This window comes from Oppia nitens, unplaced genomic scaffold (genome assembly GCF_028296485.1).
Source record: "Oppia nitens isolate AA-2021 unplaced genomic scaffold, nextdenovo-longstitch-racon4-pilon3 scaffold3_pilon_pilon_pilon, whole genome shotgun sequence".
In the NCBI taxonomy this organism is placed as follows: Eukaryota; Metazoa; Arthropoda; class Arachnida; order Sarcoptiformes; family Oppiidae; genus Oppia; species Oppia nitens.
This window is the reverse complement of record NW_026533221.1, coordinates 8,658,540-8,682,401: the sequence shown is the minus strand read 5'-3', so window position 1 is coordinate 8,682,401 and position 23,862 is coordinate 8,658,540. Positions and strand designations below refer to the sequence as shown.

Below are 23,862 nucleotides of genomic sequence, written 5' to 3'. Positions count from 1 at the left end.
TTTTTTAGACAACATTTAAAAAAAATAATTTATTAAGAATTTTTATTCACCTATAATTACTTTCTTAAAGATTTTCATTTTATTAAATTTAATAAATGATTAGAAAAACAAATGCAAACTTTATTAAACAATATAATATTTTTTTAATCACACATTAAAAACACAAATAAAATATTTTTAATAATAAAAGTTATTATTATTAACTTTTGTCTAAAAAATCAATAATTATAACAACAAAAATTTAACTCTAATTTTCCGGAAATAATATTAGAGAACACATAACAAAAATTTAAAAATAAATTATTGATTTTTTTTATCTGACAAAAAAAACTTTAGTTTCACTTTTAGTTTACAATTGTCAACCACTTGACAAATAAAATGAGATAAAATAAGACCAAATAATTAAATAAAACACTAAACTTTTCACTGAATTCGTGATAAATTAAAATTTGAAAGACAAATGAGATAAGAAAGAGAAATGAGAGAGAAGTCACCAAAAAACTGGTAAATCCTAATGCAATTGAAATAACAATTGTTTTGTCGATACGTGTAGTTATACTCTTAATATGCAAATTTGGGGTTTAGTTATAGTATTGTAGTAGTAGTAGTAGTCATAGAAACTTATTGAGACCTAAAAATTAGACACTACTTTACTATAGAGGTCGTCAATTATCGGCCATATTATCATTAAATTTATATACTATGTATTACTGTATATTAATTTGTATTTTATAATTAAAACTAAATTTATGCTACTACTCAATATTGCTTTATATACAGTATATTAGACTCTCATTAGTTATGATAACTCATTAATTATATTCATTTATAGTTAAACATTTCACATTATATATAAATAGCATTTATTGATTGAACATAGAGTTGAGTTAATAAATAGTGATAACCATATTGTGTCAATTTGTTGGTCCCCAGTATCTGTCTGTCCCTATAATTAATTTTCTATAATTTCCAATTTGTAATCATATTTTTTTCTTATAAATATATAGAAATTGTAATCAAAATTTTGTATTTTACTGAATGCCCAAAATTTTTTTGTCTTATAATAAAAACTTTGAAAATTATATTAACTTTTTTGAGTTAAATTTGATTTTATATATTTACAGTATATATAAAGTATATTTAAAATCGTTGTCAAAATAGGTGGGAATGGTTTTTTGTGGATATTATTTCTTTGTTTCAAATATTTTAAATGCAACTATAGTTTTCTGTCACCAATACTGTGAGTATTCTGTATATATGGGATTATTATACATTTAATATTAATTAATAAATTATTGTTATTGGAAAAATTATTTTTATAAATATCTCAAAAATACATAAGCTAACAAATCAAAATAAATAGATTTTATTTTTAATAAATTACTTATAGAAAAAATTGCATTTGATATACATTGTTATTCTTGTTTTATTTAAATTTGAAATTTCATTTTACTCGATAACTATTTAGTATATCTAAATATGATAAAATACGTGTCTAATTATTTTTAAATTAATATAATTTAGAATTAATAAATTTTTAATATCTCTAGTAATTCCTGAGATATCTTACCTCCCTGAGCTAACATACCGGTGTTTATTCAAAGTATTGGTTCACTCAATTTAATGGTAACAGAAAACCAGTTAATTTTTTGTTGTTTATTCTTTTAAATAATGAAGTTATACCCAAAAAATCATTCTCACCTATTTTGACAACGATTTATATTGTATATTGAATTTATATCCTCAATGGAGTACTGTTATGTTATGCGGTAATCATATTATATCCCACTCCCCATCATATCATATATTGTCTTATCATTGACTAATTTTCCTTTTAGCATATATTATATTATACACTATAAGTTGTATAAAGTATATGATATTTAATTATAGTTTTCTTTATACATTGTAAGTGAATAATGAGTTGTCGTCCCATATCTATGTTTTTATATAGCTTTTTGCTAAAATAATAGTTTAATAACGATTTTTGTGTCATTCCCACTATTTGACTTGATATGTATATATGAAAAATTGTTTTATATTTAGACACATCTATGTATTTTGCAATTATTTTTATAAGAATCAAATTATAGTGTAATTAAAAGATTTTTATATATCTTTTCTTCATTAGTAATGATTCATAAGATAATCATTAAATTATAGTTTTTATATTTGGATATCATATATGTTGTCAATTATTTATAGATCTATAACTTTATATACAGATAATTATAGATTTTCCAAATATATTTTTTTTATATTAAATCTTAAGTAACAATAATTATTTTTATAACTTTCGTCGTTGTTAATAAATAACATTTATGTTTAACTTACAAAAAACTATTAAAATAAAAAACAAAACTAAAAGTCATGTAATATTTTGCAATACTATTATACTTATAACAATTTAGACAATTAAGTTAAACATGAGACAAGTCTAACATTTATTATATTTATTGATAATATTTACAAAATAATTTTAATACAAAATAAAAATTAAGCTGTCACTCAAATAAATTATATTTATAACTGAAAAATAATAAACTATTTATGAAAACTCTATATTAATAAATTATTTTAAAAGTATAGTTTGATTGGCAACAGCTGTGTATAAAAATTAATGAAATTTAGTTAAAGTCAATCTTTTAATTCAAAATTGTCTAAAATTGCACTCAATTTGTCTATCATTAAGCATATTGTTATTTAATGTGTATTTTTATACAAAAACATTTATTGTATAGTTTTGTTTTAATGCCGCTTAAAAACCGCACAACAATAACATTGTTTTTATGGCATTTAGTTTGTCTAATCACACCATTTACACAAAACTTAAGACAACAATAATTATTGAAAAACTAATGATTTGACTAACGATATAAGGAGTTATGGGTTAGAAAATAGACAACCATTTCTCATATTATGGCAAACATATCGTTAAAAATTTATGACTCGTGCAATATATGAGAAATTGCCATTAAAAAATTGTAATGTTTAACAATATATATAATTTATATATTATAGTATTTGTATATTGTTTGATATTTCTTGTTTTGTTGTTTTTAAATGCATTTATAGACACAACACACATATATACACTAAACTAAACGTTGTTTTCTATTTGTTCTGCGATGTTATCATAAGATATTGAAAGTGATTTTTTGCGGACACCAAACACATCAATAATGTATAATACTTTTAGGTATAGAGAGAAAGAAAGAAAGAAAGAGAGAGAGAGAGAGAGAGAGAGAGAGAGAGAGAGAGAGAGAGAGAGAGAGAGAGAGTCAGACAGACTTATATATATAAACATAAGTAAAAATTTGAACTTAAACTTAAACTGAAATAAATAAAATATGTTTAAATATATATCAACTGATTTATGTGTTGTCAACAGCAAACAAATACAAACAAATTTTTAATACAATTCTAAAATAAAGTGTTTTAACAAACATTGAAAAATAAAACTAATATATTGATATTAAATCTAAACTAATAATTTATTTAGTATGTGATGTTATCTCTAATTGACAATTTTCTAGCAATATTTCCTAATATAATAGTTAATAAATTATTAAAATATTTTGCCTGTATTTATATTATACTAATAGTATAATACTATTTATAAAAAGATACACTAAAATGTTGTCTATATATTTAAAACAAATCAATAATACAAATAATACATATACTGTATTTAATAAGTTGTAAAAAGCTATTATTTTATCCACATAGTTATGTATTTAAATGTGTATATCAGTAAAATATGAGTAAAAATATTTGATTTTCAAAAAAATGTTTGCAGTACTATACTAAATACATGTATTCCATATGAATTATTTGGATAAATAATAAGTGTACTGTAAATGTCAATAAAAGTCATATAATCAGGCAATTGATAAGAAAATAAGTTTGTAAGTAAATGTACAAATCAGAGAGAGAGAGAGAGAGAGAGAGAGAGAGAGAGAGAGAGAGAGAGAGAGAGAGAGAAAAGAGTATTTTTTCAATAAATCAAAACAGATAGCTTAAGAAGTGATGTATATGTTGGGTGACTCTATCTATATGTTTGTCATTTACTAAAATGTTTTGATTAATAACAGCTAAATGTTAACTCATAGTTATTTAACACACACACACATACACACACACACATACACACACACACACACACACACACACACACACACACACACACACATACATACATACATACACATACAAACCTGCACTATTGATTGCGGCCAATTGGAAACCGTAAGTGACTGCCGGCGCTAAATAGTGTACGATATGATAAGATCCGGTTTGTACAGCATTGACATCCAGGTGTGCATCAATACGATGCCATTGTTGATCATTGTGTTCATCTGTTGTGTAATTTTTCATTTCCAATATGAATGCCGTGATATCAGCGTTGCCGTCGGTGACCACTCGCCAAAACAGTTGTAGGGAACGGGCACTGAGTGCTTGTGTCCTCTCAAAGTAAAGTTGAGCTTTTTGTATGACCACAAGTGTCATATGTCCTTCACTTTGGTTGTTGTACTCATTCTTTGCGTGACAAACATACGTCCCGTTGTCGGACTCACGGATGCTGTCGATTACCAATTGGGTTGACTGTAATGTCTCGCTTACATCACTATTGACAATACGAAGTCTCTGATCATCTTCGGATACGGCATTGACGGCCACATTATTGACAATTTTTGTCCAATTGATCACTGCTTTTGGATACGTTGTGACCAAACATTTCAGTTGTACGGTATTACCAATTAGTTGACGAACCACACCATTGTTGGGAACTACTTCTATACTGACCGGTACTAAAAATATAAGATTAAACAAAATTATAATTAAATTTATGTTATAATAAATGCAATAAATTAAACAAAATAATAATATAGATATCTATGATTGCATTCAAATATGTGTAATAAATATTAATATAAAATATATTGTGTATATTAATTAAAATTATAATTCAATATTGTATACTGGTATATATATAGATATAGATGCAATCAAAAAATTATTAAATTTACATAATATTTAATTTAAAAACTCAAATGCATAATGTATTTTAGTTTTATGGATAAAATTTAAACAATCATATAAATATATTATGATATAAGCAATTTCATTGTTTTATAACACACTTTTAATTGCAATTAATTTATTTTCGTTAAAATATAATACACTTTTTTGTTATCTGCAAATAATAAAGACTTATGGCTTATAACTCTATAATATACAGTTAAATATATATATAAAATGAAATCGTTTTTCCAATTAATCAAAATTATATGGACTGTAATATATATAATATTGTAGTATAGTATTTAATAAAATTGCAGAGTTAGTACAATTGTATTGATAAAAAATAAAACAAATGATAAATAATAATAATAATAATAAATGAAAAGCAGATTCTGAAAAAAACAAAAATAATAAATTTGTTATCATTTGAGTCGAGATTGACTCTTGTGGTTAACTGTAAGTAAAAACAATAATAACTATATACTGTATAATGAATAACTGATTTTATGAAATTTGAGTTTATATTTTTTTATTTGACTGAAAATACTATATAATAAAATAAATAAATATAATAATATAAAAGTTTATAAATGATTTATTTATTAAAAATCAGATATAATTTAGAAATTACTTAAATTACTTTATATAGTGAAAACTTAAAATAAAAAATTTATAAATAACTGTAATCGCAAAACACATTATACTTTAATCGCATTCAATGAAGCATTTCTTTTGTTTTTATATTAGAGTTGATAAAAGACAGTAACAAAAAAACAACAAAACAATGTAACGCTTGAAACAATCTAACATTTATCTGTAGACTACAATTAATTGTAAGTTTATTTAAAAGATTTACTTTTTTGAATATATATCTTATTTATATAGTAATAGTCTTATCGTAATTTTGTTTTAGAAATTGCAATAAATTTATTGTTTTATTTGAATTCACTGTTTTAAGAGTTGCAAACAATTTAAAACATGTTTCTTATTCTAAAGTCTTAAGTGATGCTAATATAAAGAATTTATAGTAAAATATATTTAACAAAAAACAATACAATATTTATTGTCAGTATTACTTACATTAAATTTAATTAAAAATTCTATACTAATATACAATAGATTTATTTACTGAATCTGAGAAAAAAATTCTATAATATTCATTAATAAATACTATATCTCTACAGTCTATTTGTTTTTAAACAAATGTATGTTTCAATTAATAAAACTATTCTATTATATTATAATATACAATATAATTGTTATTATAATAATAATATAACATAATTACTTTAAAATCAATTGTATTTTCAAACAAACTTTGAAAACATTTTGTTTTCTGGAATGTAATGTATGTCTGTGTGTGTGTCTGTCTGTTTGTCTGTTGCATTCCATTTACTAATTTTGAAATTCTGACTTCAGATTCGCTTAGAACATCAAAAATGACATCACATTAGGAAAATAGACAAAATGGCGGCCAAATTATAAAAAATAAATAATTAAAAATTTTCACTTTGATTTCATAGAAAGGTTTTAAATGTATTATAGGATTATTTTAAAAAGTATTGCACATCTTGACCTGCAGAGACAGGGCAGGTATTTGGCATTTATTGTTTATGCCACCATTTTTAAAACCCTGATTATAATTATTTATGAAGTATTTTACGCCATTAAAGTTTGTTTATGAACAATGTTTTCTAGCATTCTCAACTGATTATTTTTTATAATATAATTATTTGTTGTCAAGTTTTATTATCTCAAGTATTTTTATTTAATTTTTTTCAAATAAATAATAATTTGTATGCTTATTAAATCACATATTAAATATTATTGTACAAAATTATTTGATCGATGAGTATAAGTAAAGAACAAATTTATATCAATTTATTTTTATCGTTAGTTTCAATTGTAAAGCTTCGTATAGTTTTTCAAAGTACTATATAAAAAATAGATAAAAAATAATGTTAAACTTTAATAATAATAATAATAATAATAATAATAATAATAATAATAATAATAATAATAATAATAATAATAATAATAATAATAATAATAATAATAATAATAATAATAATAATAATAATAATGATTTATAATATTTTTTGTTTAGTAAAAAAAATTAAGACAAAAATAGCATTCAAAATTCAAAATATAAGGAGTATTTTCTAACAGAATATATCATATTCTATACGTTTATCTATATTTTAATAATTTTATGTTAAATAAAATAAATATAGAAAATTGAGCATATACAAAATAATTTAAAATACAAAAATAATTTAAAATACAAAATAGTTTAAAATATAAAATAAATGTCATGTTTTTATGTATTCCAAAAATAACAACTATCTAAAAGTTGCTCTAGGATATTTTTAGTGTTACATTATTTATTATTATCTATATTTTATAAAATTTATTTTGTCATATATTTATATATTACTGTATATACAGCCATTATTGTTTAGATATCAAAAATATAATAAGTTTATATAAAAAAATAAATAAAATACAATAAAAATATATCAAAAAATAAAATAATTTTTTTTAAATATGAAAAACTAAAATTTATAAACAATGACAAATCTTATAAACGAAAAATCTTAAAAGATTTATAAAAATGTGTATTATTCAGACAATCTAATAAAATAGAAAAATACATAAAATTTTATATAATTTTTAATATATTTAACAAAAACTTTAAAATATTTTTGTATTAAAATAACAATCTATGTTTTATATATTTTTTTATTAATAAATGAAATATTTTTAAGTCTATGTTAAATATATAATATTATTTAAGAATATATATTTTCAGTATTAATTTTATAAATATAATAAACATCATTCATAGTTAATAAATTGTTAATAACTGTTTAATATTTGGAAAACTAATAAAAATAACTGTTATATAAGAATAACACCTAAAATTTATAATATTTAACGTTTTATTACTTTTGTTTGAAAATTTATGAATATTAATGCCAATACTATATATTTAATGTTTGAAAAAATGGCTATTTATTTTATGTAAATTTTAATTAATTACATTACATTATTAACAATATAAGTCAAATAATAATAATTTGTACGCAAAATGAATGTAAATGATTTTAAAAATAAATATATACATATTATATATAAACACAAACTATATAAACCATGTTAATTAATTTATTAACTATTATTTATTAATAAATATATATACATGTATACAGTATATATATAAACTAAATTAGTAATTTATATGTTGTTAAGCGTATTATTACAATAATAAAATAATTACAATAATAATTTTGTTTCATTCAAGTAATTAATACAAATAACAATGTTACAAAAAATATAATTATATCATGTTTTGTATAATTGATTATACAGTATAACGATAATTGTTGACATACTGTAAATGAATGCAAAACAAATAAAACATATAATATTACGAAATATAGTGGTTGTCTGATAAAATTAGCAAAAAATAATTATTTATTAAAAAATAAAAGTGATCAAGAATAGTAAGTTTTATAAATAATTAATTTAAAAATGTAAAAATTAATAAAATTAGTGATAATTAATTTGAAATTATCATATATTAAAACTTGTAATATCTATGATATCAAGGAATTAAAACGTTTGATTTTTGCCGACATTGCATTTATTATTTTTTAGTTAAATCAATAACATTTAGTGTGTGAATCAATAATTATATAATTAATTTGTGCAAATAATAAAAAATTTTATATTTTACCGTACATAATGAACTTTAAAATGAATATTAGAATATATAATATATTATATATAATTTTGTTGTATTTATTGAAAAATACTAAAATAAAAAAGTTTAATCATATAAAATGGATTATATTTATTTAGTTGTTATAAATGTACTTTTCAATATAATTTACTATTATTCAATTTTTAATATACAGTATATATTGTATAAGTAATATATAAAAACGCTTTTACTTATTGTAAGATAATATAGTTGTTTAAAAGATATGATTTGTTCAGCAAAAAAGTTCAATATCTATGCAAATCTATTTTAACCAGAATTTTCACTTAAAGACTTTATTATTATTATCATTATTACTATAAATTGCATATAAAAAGAGCAAAGAAGCGGAATATTTTGAATAATTTTCATTGAAAAAAAACAATCGATTCTCTTATTGTTGTTATTATTAGATTGAAGTGCACTTCAATAATAATTTCCCTATTTTTTTTTACTATAATTTACTCACTCACTCACTCACTCACTCACTCACTCACTCACTCACTCACTCACTCACTCACTCACTCACTCACTCATAGCACTCACTCACTCACTCACTCACTCACTCACTCACTCACTCACTCACTCACTCACTCACTCACTCACTCACTCACTCACTCACTCACTCACTCACTCACTCACTCACTCCTATATTTTACTATAATTTACTCACTCACTCACTCACTCACTCACTCACTCACTCACTCACTCACTCACAATAGCACTTATAGCATATATTACTGAATATTTCATCAATAGTTAGAATAAGACAAGAGATGGGTTGGCATTTAACCCACAATACAGACAGTCAGACACACACAACATGTTTGGCTATAGTTTGAGTTAATTAAGAACTAAATTGTTATTTATGTCATAATATACTTATACTTAGTCTTTAATAATATTGCATAAAAACATTTAACATACAGTTTATAATAAGCATTTAGTTTCTCATTAAAGTAAATTGAATTAATTTTTACTTAATATATTAATTTTTTATTATAATAAACAATAATTTACAATTTTTACAATTAATAAATAATTTTTACAATAATTAAATATTCACTATATTTTATATATTTATGTACGTATTTAATATAGATTTAGACTTTAAATATATATTTTGTATATGTATGTATGTGTGTGTGTTTATAAAGTACATTATACAATAGATTTTAAAAGTTTAAATATATGCAAAAATTCTTATTTTAAAAATTTTTGGGTAAATGGAAAGCACTTAACAATATTTGATGCAAAATAATGGGCAGAAATAGGAATGTTGTGTGCATTTGCTTAATGCTTATATTGTTTGCATTTTCTCTTTCACTTTATTCTCACTTTTTTTATCTGTCTGTGCAATACATATAAACCATTCCCAGAAAAAAACTACTACTAATACTATTATTACTTTACAAAACAAAAATTACTACTTCATTGCTTAATATTATTAGTTTTGTCAGTAATATATATATATGTATGATATCTCACTATATCTAAGAATATTCTTTATATTTATAAGATATTTATACTGTATATAAATAATTGTTATGTCTTTTCTCTTTAATAATTATAAATTAAACCATAATATTCTCCTTTTTTGTCTTATTTTTTGCTTTAATAGTATTATATAATAAAAATTATTATATATAGTTTTTATTATTGAGAATTTATGCATAAATATACTACTCATATTTGTCATTATAAATGAAAATTAATGTCAAAATTAAATGTACGTTGCTTATTAAAATATATTAAAACCCATGTATTTTATTTTAATGTTTATATATATATATATATATATTATAAATTATATTAAATATATGTATAAACTATTTTCTTTAATATTATTTTTCTCAAATTTAAGATAACTGCTAATGTATTCTTAAAGTTTACTCACTATTGAATTAGTCTATTATATGGGTATATGTTTTGACAGCAGTTTTGTCATTAAATATAATCATATTTGACAAAAACATATCTTAAAAGGCAAAGAAAATGTCTGTTGTATTTGTTTTAACACACAAAACAGCAAAACACTGTTTTAATTGTATTTTTGTCATTTATATTAGACAAAACAAAAGTTTTTATTGCATTAAATCAAATGTCACACAACAATGATTTAAGAACTAATGTAATATTTGAATAGAAAATAAATGTTAATAAATGCCCAATAAATGCCCAATAAATGACCCTGACATTGTCTTTATGTTCATTTTACTATTTTTTTGCTATACTTATACAGTATTACCAAACAAATAACTGTAGGCATATATAAATTTATATACTGTATGTATATATAAGTGTAGAAAGCAAACTATTTCTAATATTATTGCATTAAGTAAACTGTAAACCATATCAACTTAAACAAACAAAACTTTGATTCATAATTTATTTTGAAAAATCAAATATCAAATTTATTTAACATAATATATTTGTGCAAAACGCAAAATTATACACTAATATAATAAATTAAAATATAAGAATAATTTACATTAATTTATACAATGGTTTTACTATAAATATAACTTATATGTGAATGTAATAAATTAACGAAACTATTGTCACGTTTAGTACATTGAGTTTATAATTAAAGTTTGTAATTACAATATACACAATAGATATATAAAGACAATTGATTGCTACATAAAAAATGGTGAGATATGATGACAAATGACATGAGATTAAGACTATTCATAGCACAGTCTAACTTTTGAGCACTGGTAGTAAAACGACTTATTTATTTTATTTTTACCGCTTTATTCATTAATACTATGGCATAGGTCTCAGAGCTTATGTATCTTAAGATTGTGTTTAAGTGAAACTAATTTAGAGCACCGGAGTGTAAGTGTGTATCTGTTATGTGTGAACACGATTAGGGCAGTGCCTGTGATTTGTGCTTCAATTGTTTTAACCAATATTATAGTAAGTCAGTGAATGAATGATAAGAGAGGGAAAAATAGATGTTTGGTTCAACTGCTAGCCCTCTGTGTGTGTGTGACATCACAAACACATTTATACGTAAAGATATCACTCAATCAAATGGTGTGAACCGTAAATTGATTGCATCGGTAAATATACATTAAAAGTAGTACATAATTAACTCATTGAGTCAAACTTACCGTAAACCTGAATGACGGCCTCTTTGCGATAGACCCGTTGTGTTTCATTGGCCAGTGCTGCGTGACAGGCCCAGGTGCCCGAATGGTGGAGTGTTGCGCATTCAATCGACAGTTTCCACTCGTTAGGCGACGTCCGGCTAATGTGAACCGATGGCAATTTGCTGGCGTTGTCGCCGCGAAATGTCCACCAGACAAGTATATTGGGAAGGGTTGGCGTAACCAAACATTGAGTCGATGTACGGCTACAGTTGGCCACAAGCGGTGGACTCGCAAAATGAGACACAATCTTCACTTTTGGCGGTACTATTGCATCAAAAATAATGTTTTTAATTTTTTTTGTGAATTAAATGACAATAATCATGTTTAATGAAAAACATATTAAATTATTCAGTAATTTCCTTATGTCTTATCAGCTAAAAGTTTAATTATTGCTTAAATTTGCAGTTATATATTTAATTGGTTTGTTTTTTAAACAAATACTACAAACTATATACAAAACAAAAAGTAATTAAAAGAAATTTAAGTAAATATCTCAAATATTAGACAAAAATATTATTTCTATAATTTTCACAAACATTTTGCATTAAATATTTGTCATAATGTCTTATATTAATATTTAAGAGTAAAGTTGTGTTTATATTTAATAGTTTTATATATAAAAAATTTATATATAAGCAATTTGCTAAACATAATATTTAAATTATAAGCCAAATGTTTGTAATAGTATTTATTCTGAATACTATACTTTAATTTACAGCCATAAATTCACTAAAAACTTACGTTTAAGATATAAACTTATATACCGTATATATATATATATATATTTATTTATATAAAATATTGTATATATTATAAATTTAGAATATAATGATATTTCAATTTTTAGTAACTTTAAGAGTCAATAAAAGCAGATTAAATTAATATTTACTTCAAAGCAATAAACAAATTATAATAATAAAAATTAATTTAATGTCTAATTTAGCAAATTATGAAAACATAAATTTTAAAAATATCAAATTTTATTTGCAGAATTATAAATAATTATAAATTAATTATAAATATTTTAATCAAATAATCAATATTTATTTATTAAACTTTTATAACTTTATTTGTCTACTTTTTTAATTTTATCATTTCATATATATATATATATATATATATATATATACTATATATATATATATATATATATATATATATATATATGTACAGTACATAAACATTTGGCATTTACTATATATATATATATATAATATTAAGGCATTATTTATGAGTAATATAATATGACACAATAAATGAAAGGCTATTATTAAATTATATATATTTTTGATGTCTGCTATTGATTAGTAAATTTCATTAAAAATTATCCATTAATTCAATTAAAATATATTATAAATAATATTGGGTTTAACATATATTCTCTCACAACCCATAATATAAAATTTTAATGAATATTATTTTGATATCTTAATGCATCGGAAAATATTTTTATTGCTTTAGTGTAGTATTTTCTATAATTAGAGTTTATTTTTGTATAAAAAAAGTTTTTAATAATAAAAATTTATATTAGTTATATTAATAGACTACATAGTATTTTTTTAAAACTTAAATTAATGAAAAACCTTATATAAATCTTAGTGCAAATGCTATTTTATTTTGTTATTTTTTAAAGTAGATAATAAAATCTTTATATATTTGAATTCATTAAAATAAATTTTATTTAGATGCGTAAAAACAGTAGATATTATTATTTAATTATATTATACAAAAAACAAATAAAAATAATTGCTAGTTAAATAAAATATATAATTAAAATAAACATTATAAATTAATCTAGATTATAAATTTACATATTAAATTTATTTTATTGAATTTAATTGATCACCATTTTCTCTCTCGTTTTCTATATTTTTATAATATACTTTATGGATATATAAATCATGATATAAATGATTTATTAAAAATAATTTTGACATAAAATTAATTAGACGATAAAATATTTTTGAATCATATAATATTTTATGTAGTATTCAATATATTTTACGAGTATGGACAATTTTTAAATAACAATAATTAATTAAATTTACATTTATATGATATCATATATGTAGAATTTTATAAATTTAACTTTTTCATAAATATATTGCAAATAATGTATATACACGTAATATAGCAATAAATTGGTTTCAAATGTTTTGCTGACTATGAAAAAGTAACATTTGTTAATACAATTAAAATTTTAGATCTAATTATAGTTTATTAATAGGGTATATAATACTATATAAAATAGCTAATTATTTTTACAATCTAACTATATAAATTATTTCATAAACAATTATTATATATAATTATTACAATTTTTAAATGTTGTGCTAAAATTAATGACTAAAAGATGACACGCAAATGTAAAATATATACTGTATTTATAAAATTGCAAATAATGTTATGATTAGCAAATCAATACCAGATATAAACTGTAAATGTAGTCAAATATAATTTAATGATAATAATGAATATAATTTATTAGCTATTTTTATTAATTCATTTTATTGACATAATTATACTGTATAAAGAATAATTTATTAAATACATTATTATAAATTATATATATAATCCATATTTAAATAATAATATTATTTATATACTATATATGTATATTAATAGTACCGTAGAATATAGTATAAAATAAATACAGTAATACAAATCACATTAATATATTTGTTTAACACAAAAAAACGTTTGTCAAGTTTTCTATAAAATTTTAGTAAAATTGTCATTTTTTTATAAATCTAAAAGACTTATGAAATTGTTTAAATTTTTAGTGAAATGATTTTTTWAAAATTATAAACAACTATATATTTTTACAATATATTATTTTTATAAACTTAGCAAACATACATTATTTTAATTATATTAATTTTTATATCGTACATCGTATTTATACAGTTTACTAAATTATAATATTTAATGCATTATTATATCTACTAATGTRTATTAAATAAACATATTTTTTTAAATTAAATCTCATGACTACAGCAAATAGTTTATCGGAATAGAGTTGACAAATAAGCAAACAATTAGTGACAGAGATTGAGAAAATACATTAAAATCTGAGTAAAAACCGGATAATATTAGAGAAAATTGTCAAAAATTAAATTTTTACAATGAGTTCATCTATACTATTGATTAAGTTTGGCTGATCTCTAATATACAATATAAGGGTTTGTCAAAATCTATTGCTTATAGAGTATACTCAGCACTACTACTACTACTACTTTTACAACCAACACTATACCGGATCTCATCACTGAAACTGCAAACACTGGACCTTATTGTCGGCAAAACAATAGCCAAGTTTGACAACAAACAGAAAAACTGGATTAAAGTAATGCACAAACTTTTGTTAGGCGTTAGACTTGTTGTGTGGAAACTATTTTATTATATATAATATGGTATTTGTTTGATGGCATAGAATGAGCCAATATTACAGTGAGATAGAGATTAATAATAAAATAAAATCCTGTAATGAAATGATGGCCTTACTATTCATCTCTCTCTCTCTCTCTCTCTCTCTCTCTCTCTCTCTCTCTCTCTCTCTCTCTCTCTCTCTCTCTCTCTATTAATATCTCTCTTTCTCTCTATCATTCCCTGTTTAGTATCTACTAGTGCTTAGAAGCAAATAATGTCCAGATATTTAAGGTTGAGTTAGAAAAACTATGGGACACATTCTCTCTCTCTCTCTCTCTCTCTCTCTCTCTCTCTCACACACACACACACACACACACACACACATTGTTTGGTCAATTTCTGGCATCAATTAGAGCGTAACAATAGTGAGAAACAAATCACTGATGAAAGCACACCAATGATTGTTAACCCTCTCTCTGACTCATTATTTCTTTAAATATGATCACTACTAATATCTTTGTTAATAATAATATAGTAAATAGCATACGGAAAATAAAAGAAATATTAGTCAATAAATAAAGATATAAAAATATATCATTGAAATCCTGGAGCTCTGAATTCAATGGGTCTCTCATTGCAAATATGATAACAGAAACACACAAAAACAACACAAATACCAATATATTATATGATTGCCTATTATTTGTTTGTATAGGAGGTGTTGTCATACAAATAATCTCAAATCCTTTTATATTATGTGTGTTTCTACAGTATTATGTAATTTAGCTTTAATATTGGTATTATATATAAATAATGTTTAAATATGAAAGAAAATTTTCCACAATTTACTTCAAAATATATAGACTATAATATATTTTTGTTGTTATAATATTCTAAATAGTATGTTATGAGGTTTTATATAAATTACAATACAGTATATACAGGCAATGGATGTTTATACAGTATAGGGAGTATTCACTAATAGATAACATATAAAAAGCAATATACTATAAAAAATACAAAAATTCATTTATGCTGTTGTGTTGCAAACAATTGATATATGATTTAAAATATTATTATACCGTATTATGCTTTCACTTTTAATATGTATTCAAAGTTGTTTTCAATTTCAATACATTTTTATGTCCCTATTTTTATATAACATTTATATATACACACACATCGCCGTACAATCATTAATCATAAAATGTTTTATACCTGATTATTGCGTTAAAAGTTATATAATTTTTAAATATATTTATAAAAAATATATAAGCTATGAATTATATTAACAATACTGTAGATATGCACTCTAAATTTATTYAAAATTAATTAATTAAATTTATTAAGCTTAAAAACGTACAATTAAAATTTATAATAAAAATTTTCAATATTCAATAAACATAAACATTTATTTTTGAAGTGTAAGTAATTATCTATGTGTTAACAACAATCTTAATCCTAAGAGATAAAGAAGATATATTTATTGAGTGAGTGAGTGAGTGAGTGAGTGAGTGAGTGAGAGAGAGAGAGAGAGAGAGAGAGAGAGAGAGAGAGAGAGTAACGAGAAGCCTAAAAATAAGTGTATTTTGCGGTAAAAACTATGGTTTTATATTATTAAAAGCAATGATAATAATTGAATAGAAAGAAAAAAATATAAAACTTTAAACATTTACTATAAATATATGACCAGAAGTCACGACTCAAGAGAAAGCTATTGAATCGTAAAACGAGAGAAATGTTTTTAAAATAGAAATAAACTTTTATTTCATTCATTCATTCTGTAGTAGTAGTAGTAGTAAAACACAAACACTATAATCTTTACATTCATTTCTTGATATCGATTGCTATTGTTATAGACTATACAATATAACAATAAATGTGTATCAATATGTTATAATTTTATAAATARTATACCGGTATATATATATATATATATATATATACTGTAGATATATACTGTATAATATACACTTTAGCTAAAGTGTATCAATGAAACAATAGATATTCACTTAGAATTGTTGCTAAATATATGTAATATATACGATACATATAAATATCTGTTTGAATTTTATTTTTAAAATTTGATTATTATATCACTAAAAAATACATTATTATTTAGAATAATATATATATATATATAGTATAGCATTTAAATGCAATCAACATATTTATGAAGATATTATTGTAAATACATTTATATCACATAACAGTTATTTACTGAATTAAGTAAATATAACTTATAATGATGTTTGACCGCGATTTATGTGTATACTTATAGGAAATTTCCTCAAATGTAACCCTACACAGTATATGCTTATTTTCATCAATATAAATCATGTTATAYAATAAAAATAAAAATAATAATCTTTTATTGCTGTTTGCGCCATAAGAAAAAACCAAAAATAAGCAATAATATAAAATATTAACTTAAAAAACATAATATGCATCCAACAATTTTAAATAAGTTATAGCACTGTAGTTATTAATAATAATAAATACTTTATAATTTTTAAAAATTATAAAGTGATTTGTTGATTAAAATTAAAAACAAAATAGTAGTGATTGATTAAAAATTACAATTTTTATAATTATTGTTATTTTTAATGGTGCCAATAGATATCTTTTTGTTCAGTTAGTATCATGTGTTGGCTATTGTTGAATACATTTCCATGAGATGATGTCTATAATAGATATATAGTTTATTTATTGACAAAAAAGTGTAACAATTTTTAATGTCAATGAAAGAGTTAGTCCAACACTTCACATATCAGTAATAGAGAGTGTCTTTTCTTTTCTTGTGTTGGTTTTGTTTCATTTATACCCACAGAATATTCTACATTCAGCACACATACACAATACTTTCCTTAACTTACTCACACACACACACACACACACACACACACACACACACACACACACACACACACACACACACACACACACACACACACACACACACACACATACACACACACACACATACACACATACATACACATACACACATACACATACACATACACATACACATACACACACATACACATACACATACACATACACATACACATACACATACACATACACATACACATACACATACACATACACATACACATACACATACACATACACATACACATACACATACACATACACATACACATACACATACACATACACATACACATACACATACACATACACATACACATACACATACACATACACATACACAATCATATCCCAGTGCACAGTGTGACTGTCAATATATCAGTGGCCTCTCATTCACTGTTAACTATCCATTGGTATTCATGAATGCAATTTTAGGCAACTTTTCATTTGAAAAGCCTTTTCTTTCGTTATTTATGATAAAGAATGAGATGAAGACCGAAGAGAATCAGTCAATTCTTTACATGTTTTGTATTATGTGTTGTGTTGAGTGATATAAAAAAACTGAGAATAGTCTTAAAATGTAATGTATAACTGATCAAAATATTACACAAACACAGAGAGAGAGAGAGAGAGAGAGAGAGAGAGAGAGAGAGAGAGAGCATACTGTAAGGACTGTCAGGGAATAAATGAGTAGCCAATGGGTCTATTAAAATGACAGACAACACAAATATTTCAATGAAAAAGAAAAATAATAAAAAGTTTAAGAAAATGTGTGGTATGTATGAGTCAGTGCAGACATTGTTTAGCCCTTTAGGCGATTCCTATAAATAGTAGTTTTTATTTATTTTTATGGATCTCTTTACTCGTTTTATTAGATGTGTTGGTCAGTCATATTAGGGCAGACAAGCAATTATTGTGAGGGAATATAGAAAAAACCGGGATTCGGGAAATGACTCGCAATATATTAGATGATAAATAGTCAAATACATTGGAAATACAAATAAACCTAACAATCATTAATTTATATTACTTATACTGTATATTGTTTTACTATTTATTAATATTGTATTATAAAAATGTTATGTACTAAATGCAACGTATGTATCAACGTTGATTATGCATTGATTATAATATTAATGTCATTTAATCACTTAAATAAGTTTTTAATATTTTTAAAAGTTTTTTATAATTACAGTATTTGCAATGTAAAAAAATAATACACAAGTATATACAGGTATCAGGCATTAAAAACAGTATATTAAACAGATATACAGTTTAATGATAATAAATATTCAAATTAATCAATGTTGCGGATCGACAATAAATTTCTATAAATATCAGTTTATTGATTTAATTTAACTGTTCAATATTATACAGTAGTTTTATTTTTAAAGTATATTTCAATATATTTTTTTTAACATATAGATAAAAATATATGAACTTATTATTATTACAACCAATTTAGAATTAATTAATATCTATTTTTAATATGAATAAAAATTACTAATATTTCTAGTATTTCCGCGATTTAAAAAAAATTCAAAAAAAAATCAGAAAAAWCAAATAATTTGTTTTAATAATAATAAATTTCCGATAATTTAAAAATTAATTTTTAGATTGTTTATAATTTTGTTATAATAATTCTAATGTAATGTATTTATATAATAAAACGGAAAAAATTAAAGTTTTTCTAAAATAACACATGTAATAAAATATTGTTAACTTTTTTAATATTGTATATATATTGCAACAAAAATTTCTATAAAAACTGTCATAAATTTTAATGAAAGTCATATCACAGCATAAATATATTTAAACGTCTTTTAAAATTCAATTATTAATCATTAATGAGATTAATGTTAGAAATTTTTTGATATAAAGTCTGACATAACTTTTTTAAAATATGATTAATATCTATTTATTTATTGATTTGCAAAGTTAGAGCAAATAATTTATAAAATATTTTCTTATGCAATATATTAACAGTATATACATTTAAGTACTGAAAAACATACTGTTTATCGAATTATATACATTAAAATGTGTTTCAAGTGTATAGTTAAGTTCAAAAGTCATAATAAAAGGATAAAATAGTAGTGATCACCAAAACATATATATATATTAAAATTAAATATTCATTATATTTGCTAAAAACTATTTACCCGTTATATAATATGAAAAATAACATTAGATAAGATCTAAATTTTAATAATTAATTATCTTGTAATAGATCTACAAAAAATGGTTTTGTTAGCAACAATTAATACCAACAATTATTAATAATAATAAAAAATATTAATAAAATAATAGTAGACTTAAGTATAAATGCAAACAAATAATATTTGACATGTTTAGTATTTGTGTGTTAAGCAAACTTATTTATATAACACAGTATTACATAACAACTCAATTGAATGGTTACAATCAAAATATAACAACAAAAATAAGTTACAATAAAAGTGTTCATAACTTACAGTCATCTTCAAAGAAAAACAAGTCGTCATAATTGGGTGTCCGTATAAATCTTGTCGACGTGTTTAGCATTTTGTAACCCTTTCCCCGAAACAAACAATAATAATAATAATACTAAACATAACTCATAAATATATTAAACTGTATGATGTACTGTATGTGTGTATTAAATTTATGTGTATTTATATGATTGCACTTACATATACTATATATATCAATAATAATAATAATAATAATAATAATAGATTAATAGATTATTGTTATACTGTATTATAAGATTAAAGATAACGTTACAATTTCTTGCGAGTCACCAAAATAACACAAAAATATTATTAATAAAAACCTTAAATGTAATGAAACACCAAATATATAGTTATTATCATTACTATTACTATTATTATTCTTGTAATAGTTATTATTATTGATATATTAAAGATAATAGTAATTATAATAATTGTTTATCGATATACCAGTATTTTATGATTTTTATATCGACATTAGATAAAAATAATAATTATTGAAATCTAATTCGGCTTTCGAGTCCATCAGTCAGTCAAACAATTGAAACTAATATATGAAAAGCTATTATTTCTGAGCAAAAGGACGAACCGTTTGAATAATCAGTCAATTATTTGATAAAAATAAGTTATTTGAAGTGAAAGAGGTTTGGTGTCTTGCGTCGGCTTTTTTAATAGTTTTAAATGAAAGACAATTGCAGTGTTTTACAGTCACTGACACCAACATAGCCTATCACTCGCACCACCAGCACATACAACACAATGACAACTCATATAACATATACCGCACATACAAAAGCAATGAAAAGCCAAAAGTGTAGACTATATATACGCTTGAGTTGAGAGAGTGAGCGAAGAGGAGAGGAGCGACTGTTCACGAGTTGACACAAACATCTGCTCTCAACTGCCGTTCCCGAGAATCGTGGGATTCTTGACTGCAAAACACATCCACGAGTTTTTAAGCGCAGACACTATCCGACAATATTCTCGTTATTCTGTTTTCCGCCAAATTTCTTACAACACTATCCGTAGCTAACAGTGCTCTAAATAGTTACTCACTCTTTCCCTATAACCTAAACAACCAAAAAAAATCACATCTTATATGTGTTTTAGAAAAAATAATATCATTTGACTTAAAGAAAACATTTGGTTTTACTCTTTGATGTTTCATCAATAAAACGATAGATTTGTCTTTTAAAGTGTATATTACGTTTAATAATTAAAAATTGTTGTTATATATAAATGTTTATTATCTTTTATTTTACAAAAAAATTGTTTATTCAATTTAGTAAAATTTATAAAATTTTTATATCATTCATTTAAAAAAAATAAATTCAATAAAAGTTCATTATTATTTTTATTCTCTTTATTAAAGTTATAAATTTAATAATATATAAAAAATATAATTAAATTTTTGAAAATATTTTTTATTTAAAATTCTATTCATATTTTGTAACATTTAGTAAATTACATATAATAAAATAAAATTATTATTATTATTATTATAAGTACATTATCTTATTATAATGTATTATGCATTTAATTATATTACAACCACGTCTATTTTTAATTTTAACAAATTAAATTTTTTAGTGTTTTTATCTTACAAAATAAATAGTAAATACAATTATATAGTATATAAAAATATAATACTATAGATAAAGCATTTTGTAAATAAATTTAATAATATATTGTATTTTGCTACAGCAACAAAACAATATATATATATATATATGCGGTATATATATAATTTATATTTACATTAATACGTTAAATATAATATATGTACAGTATATACAGGTATATATAGTATATATAAAGAAAAAGCAAAACAAAAATGATATATTTGTTGACAACAATTGTATTCTTAAAGTAAACTTATTAATTTAATATCTCTACAAAATTTAATTAAACCTTATGGTATAATAAGTAGTGTAAATAAAAAAATAAAGCAATATTAATAATAATATAATATAATAAATATATAGTAAAAAAAAAGTTTAATTATATAGAAAACAAAATAAATAGTTTACGCTTTTTAATAATTTTATTATTTTATACAATAAACAAATAGTATTATTGTATAATAAAAACCAAAAACATTAAAACAATAAACCAAAAGCATTGAGACAATACTTTAGAGATTACATAAATATTTTATTAAAGTTTTTATTTAAGCATTTATTGCATTGACTTTAAAGATTCAAATTGAGTTAACAAAACGTAGCATAAACACAATATTTTGTTATATTTTTATATATTTTACAAATAGTAGACACAATTACCGGTAAATTGACATAAGTTTGGGAAAAAATTTTTATGACTTCTATTTAAATAATCCAATGTTTAAGGCAATTGACTTTTTCAAAATAAATAAATATAATATAGCACACAATTTCCCAGTGGAGCAGTGGTAGGTCATTATATAATAGCATCGACTAAACAAATGGCTATTTTCTCAGGGATTGAATTAAATATGCATTTTTGCGTTGAGTGTAGTAAACGAATAGTCGGACACTCGATCACCGGCTAAAGTCAGTGCCATTCACTGCCATTATCTCTAATCTATGGGTCCTTTTAGGTAATAGTTTACTATAACATTGTGTATAACAACATTTAATAGTTTGCTTACAGCACAGGGCTATCAAATAAATAACTATGCGTTTGACTCTTACTATTTAATATTTTAGCTTAAAGTTAGAAAGAAAGAAAGAAAGARAGAGAGAGAGAGAGAGAGAGAGAGAGAGAGAAAAGAAAGAAAGAGATACTTCAATCACATATATAATACACTCTATAAGATATCACACACTGTAAGTGCAGTAAACCTATTATGTATTTTTATATATCATATATTGTATATTTCATAAGTATTTTTGTTAAACCCTTTTAAAAAATGAAAGCATTTACTAAATGTTATATACACACAAAAAAAATATTTGTATGGATTCAACAATTGATGACATGTAATGTTGAGATGGTATATGTCATTACCACCCGTAAAACGCGACAAATATTATATTTTATAAAATATAAAATTGCATTCAAAATATTATAAATATAAAAAGTAAACAAAAAAATTTACAAATGTTTTTTCTTTTTTTAACAATCAAAACAACATATTAAATATACTTATTATATATGTAATGTTTAAATTTCATAT

At 22.2% G+C, this 23,862-nt stretch overlaps 1 protein-coding gene across 1 annotated transcript in view; it reads right to left on the bottom strand.

The window, feature by feature from the left end:
• The window catches only part of LOC128958975 (tyrosine-protein phosphatase 69D-like), a 40,398-nt gene extending 19,191 nt beyond the window's left edge, over positions 1-21,207 (bottom strand). The window contains exons 1-4 of the mRNA XM_054304945.1: positions 21,156-21,207; positions 20,688-20,766; positions 11,908-12,210; positions 4,218-4,811 (exon numbers count right to left, since the gene is read on the bottom strand). Coding sequence (XP_054160920.1) covers positions 4,218-4,811; positions 11,908-12,210; positions 20,688-20,757 — 967 coding nt within the window. The 5' untranslated portion in view covers positions 20,758-20,766; positions 21,156-21,207. The remainder of the gene's footprint in view (positions 1-4,217; positions 4,812-11,907; positions 12,211-20,687; positions 20,767-21,155) is intronic.
• Between the last annotated feature and the right edge of the window lie 2,655 nt (positions 21,208-23,862).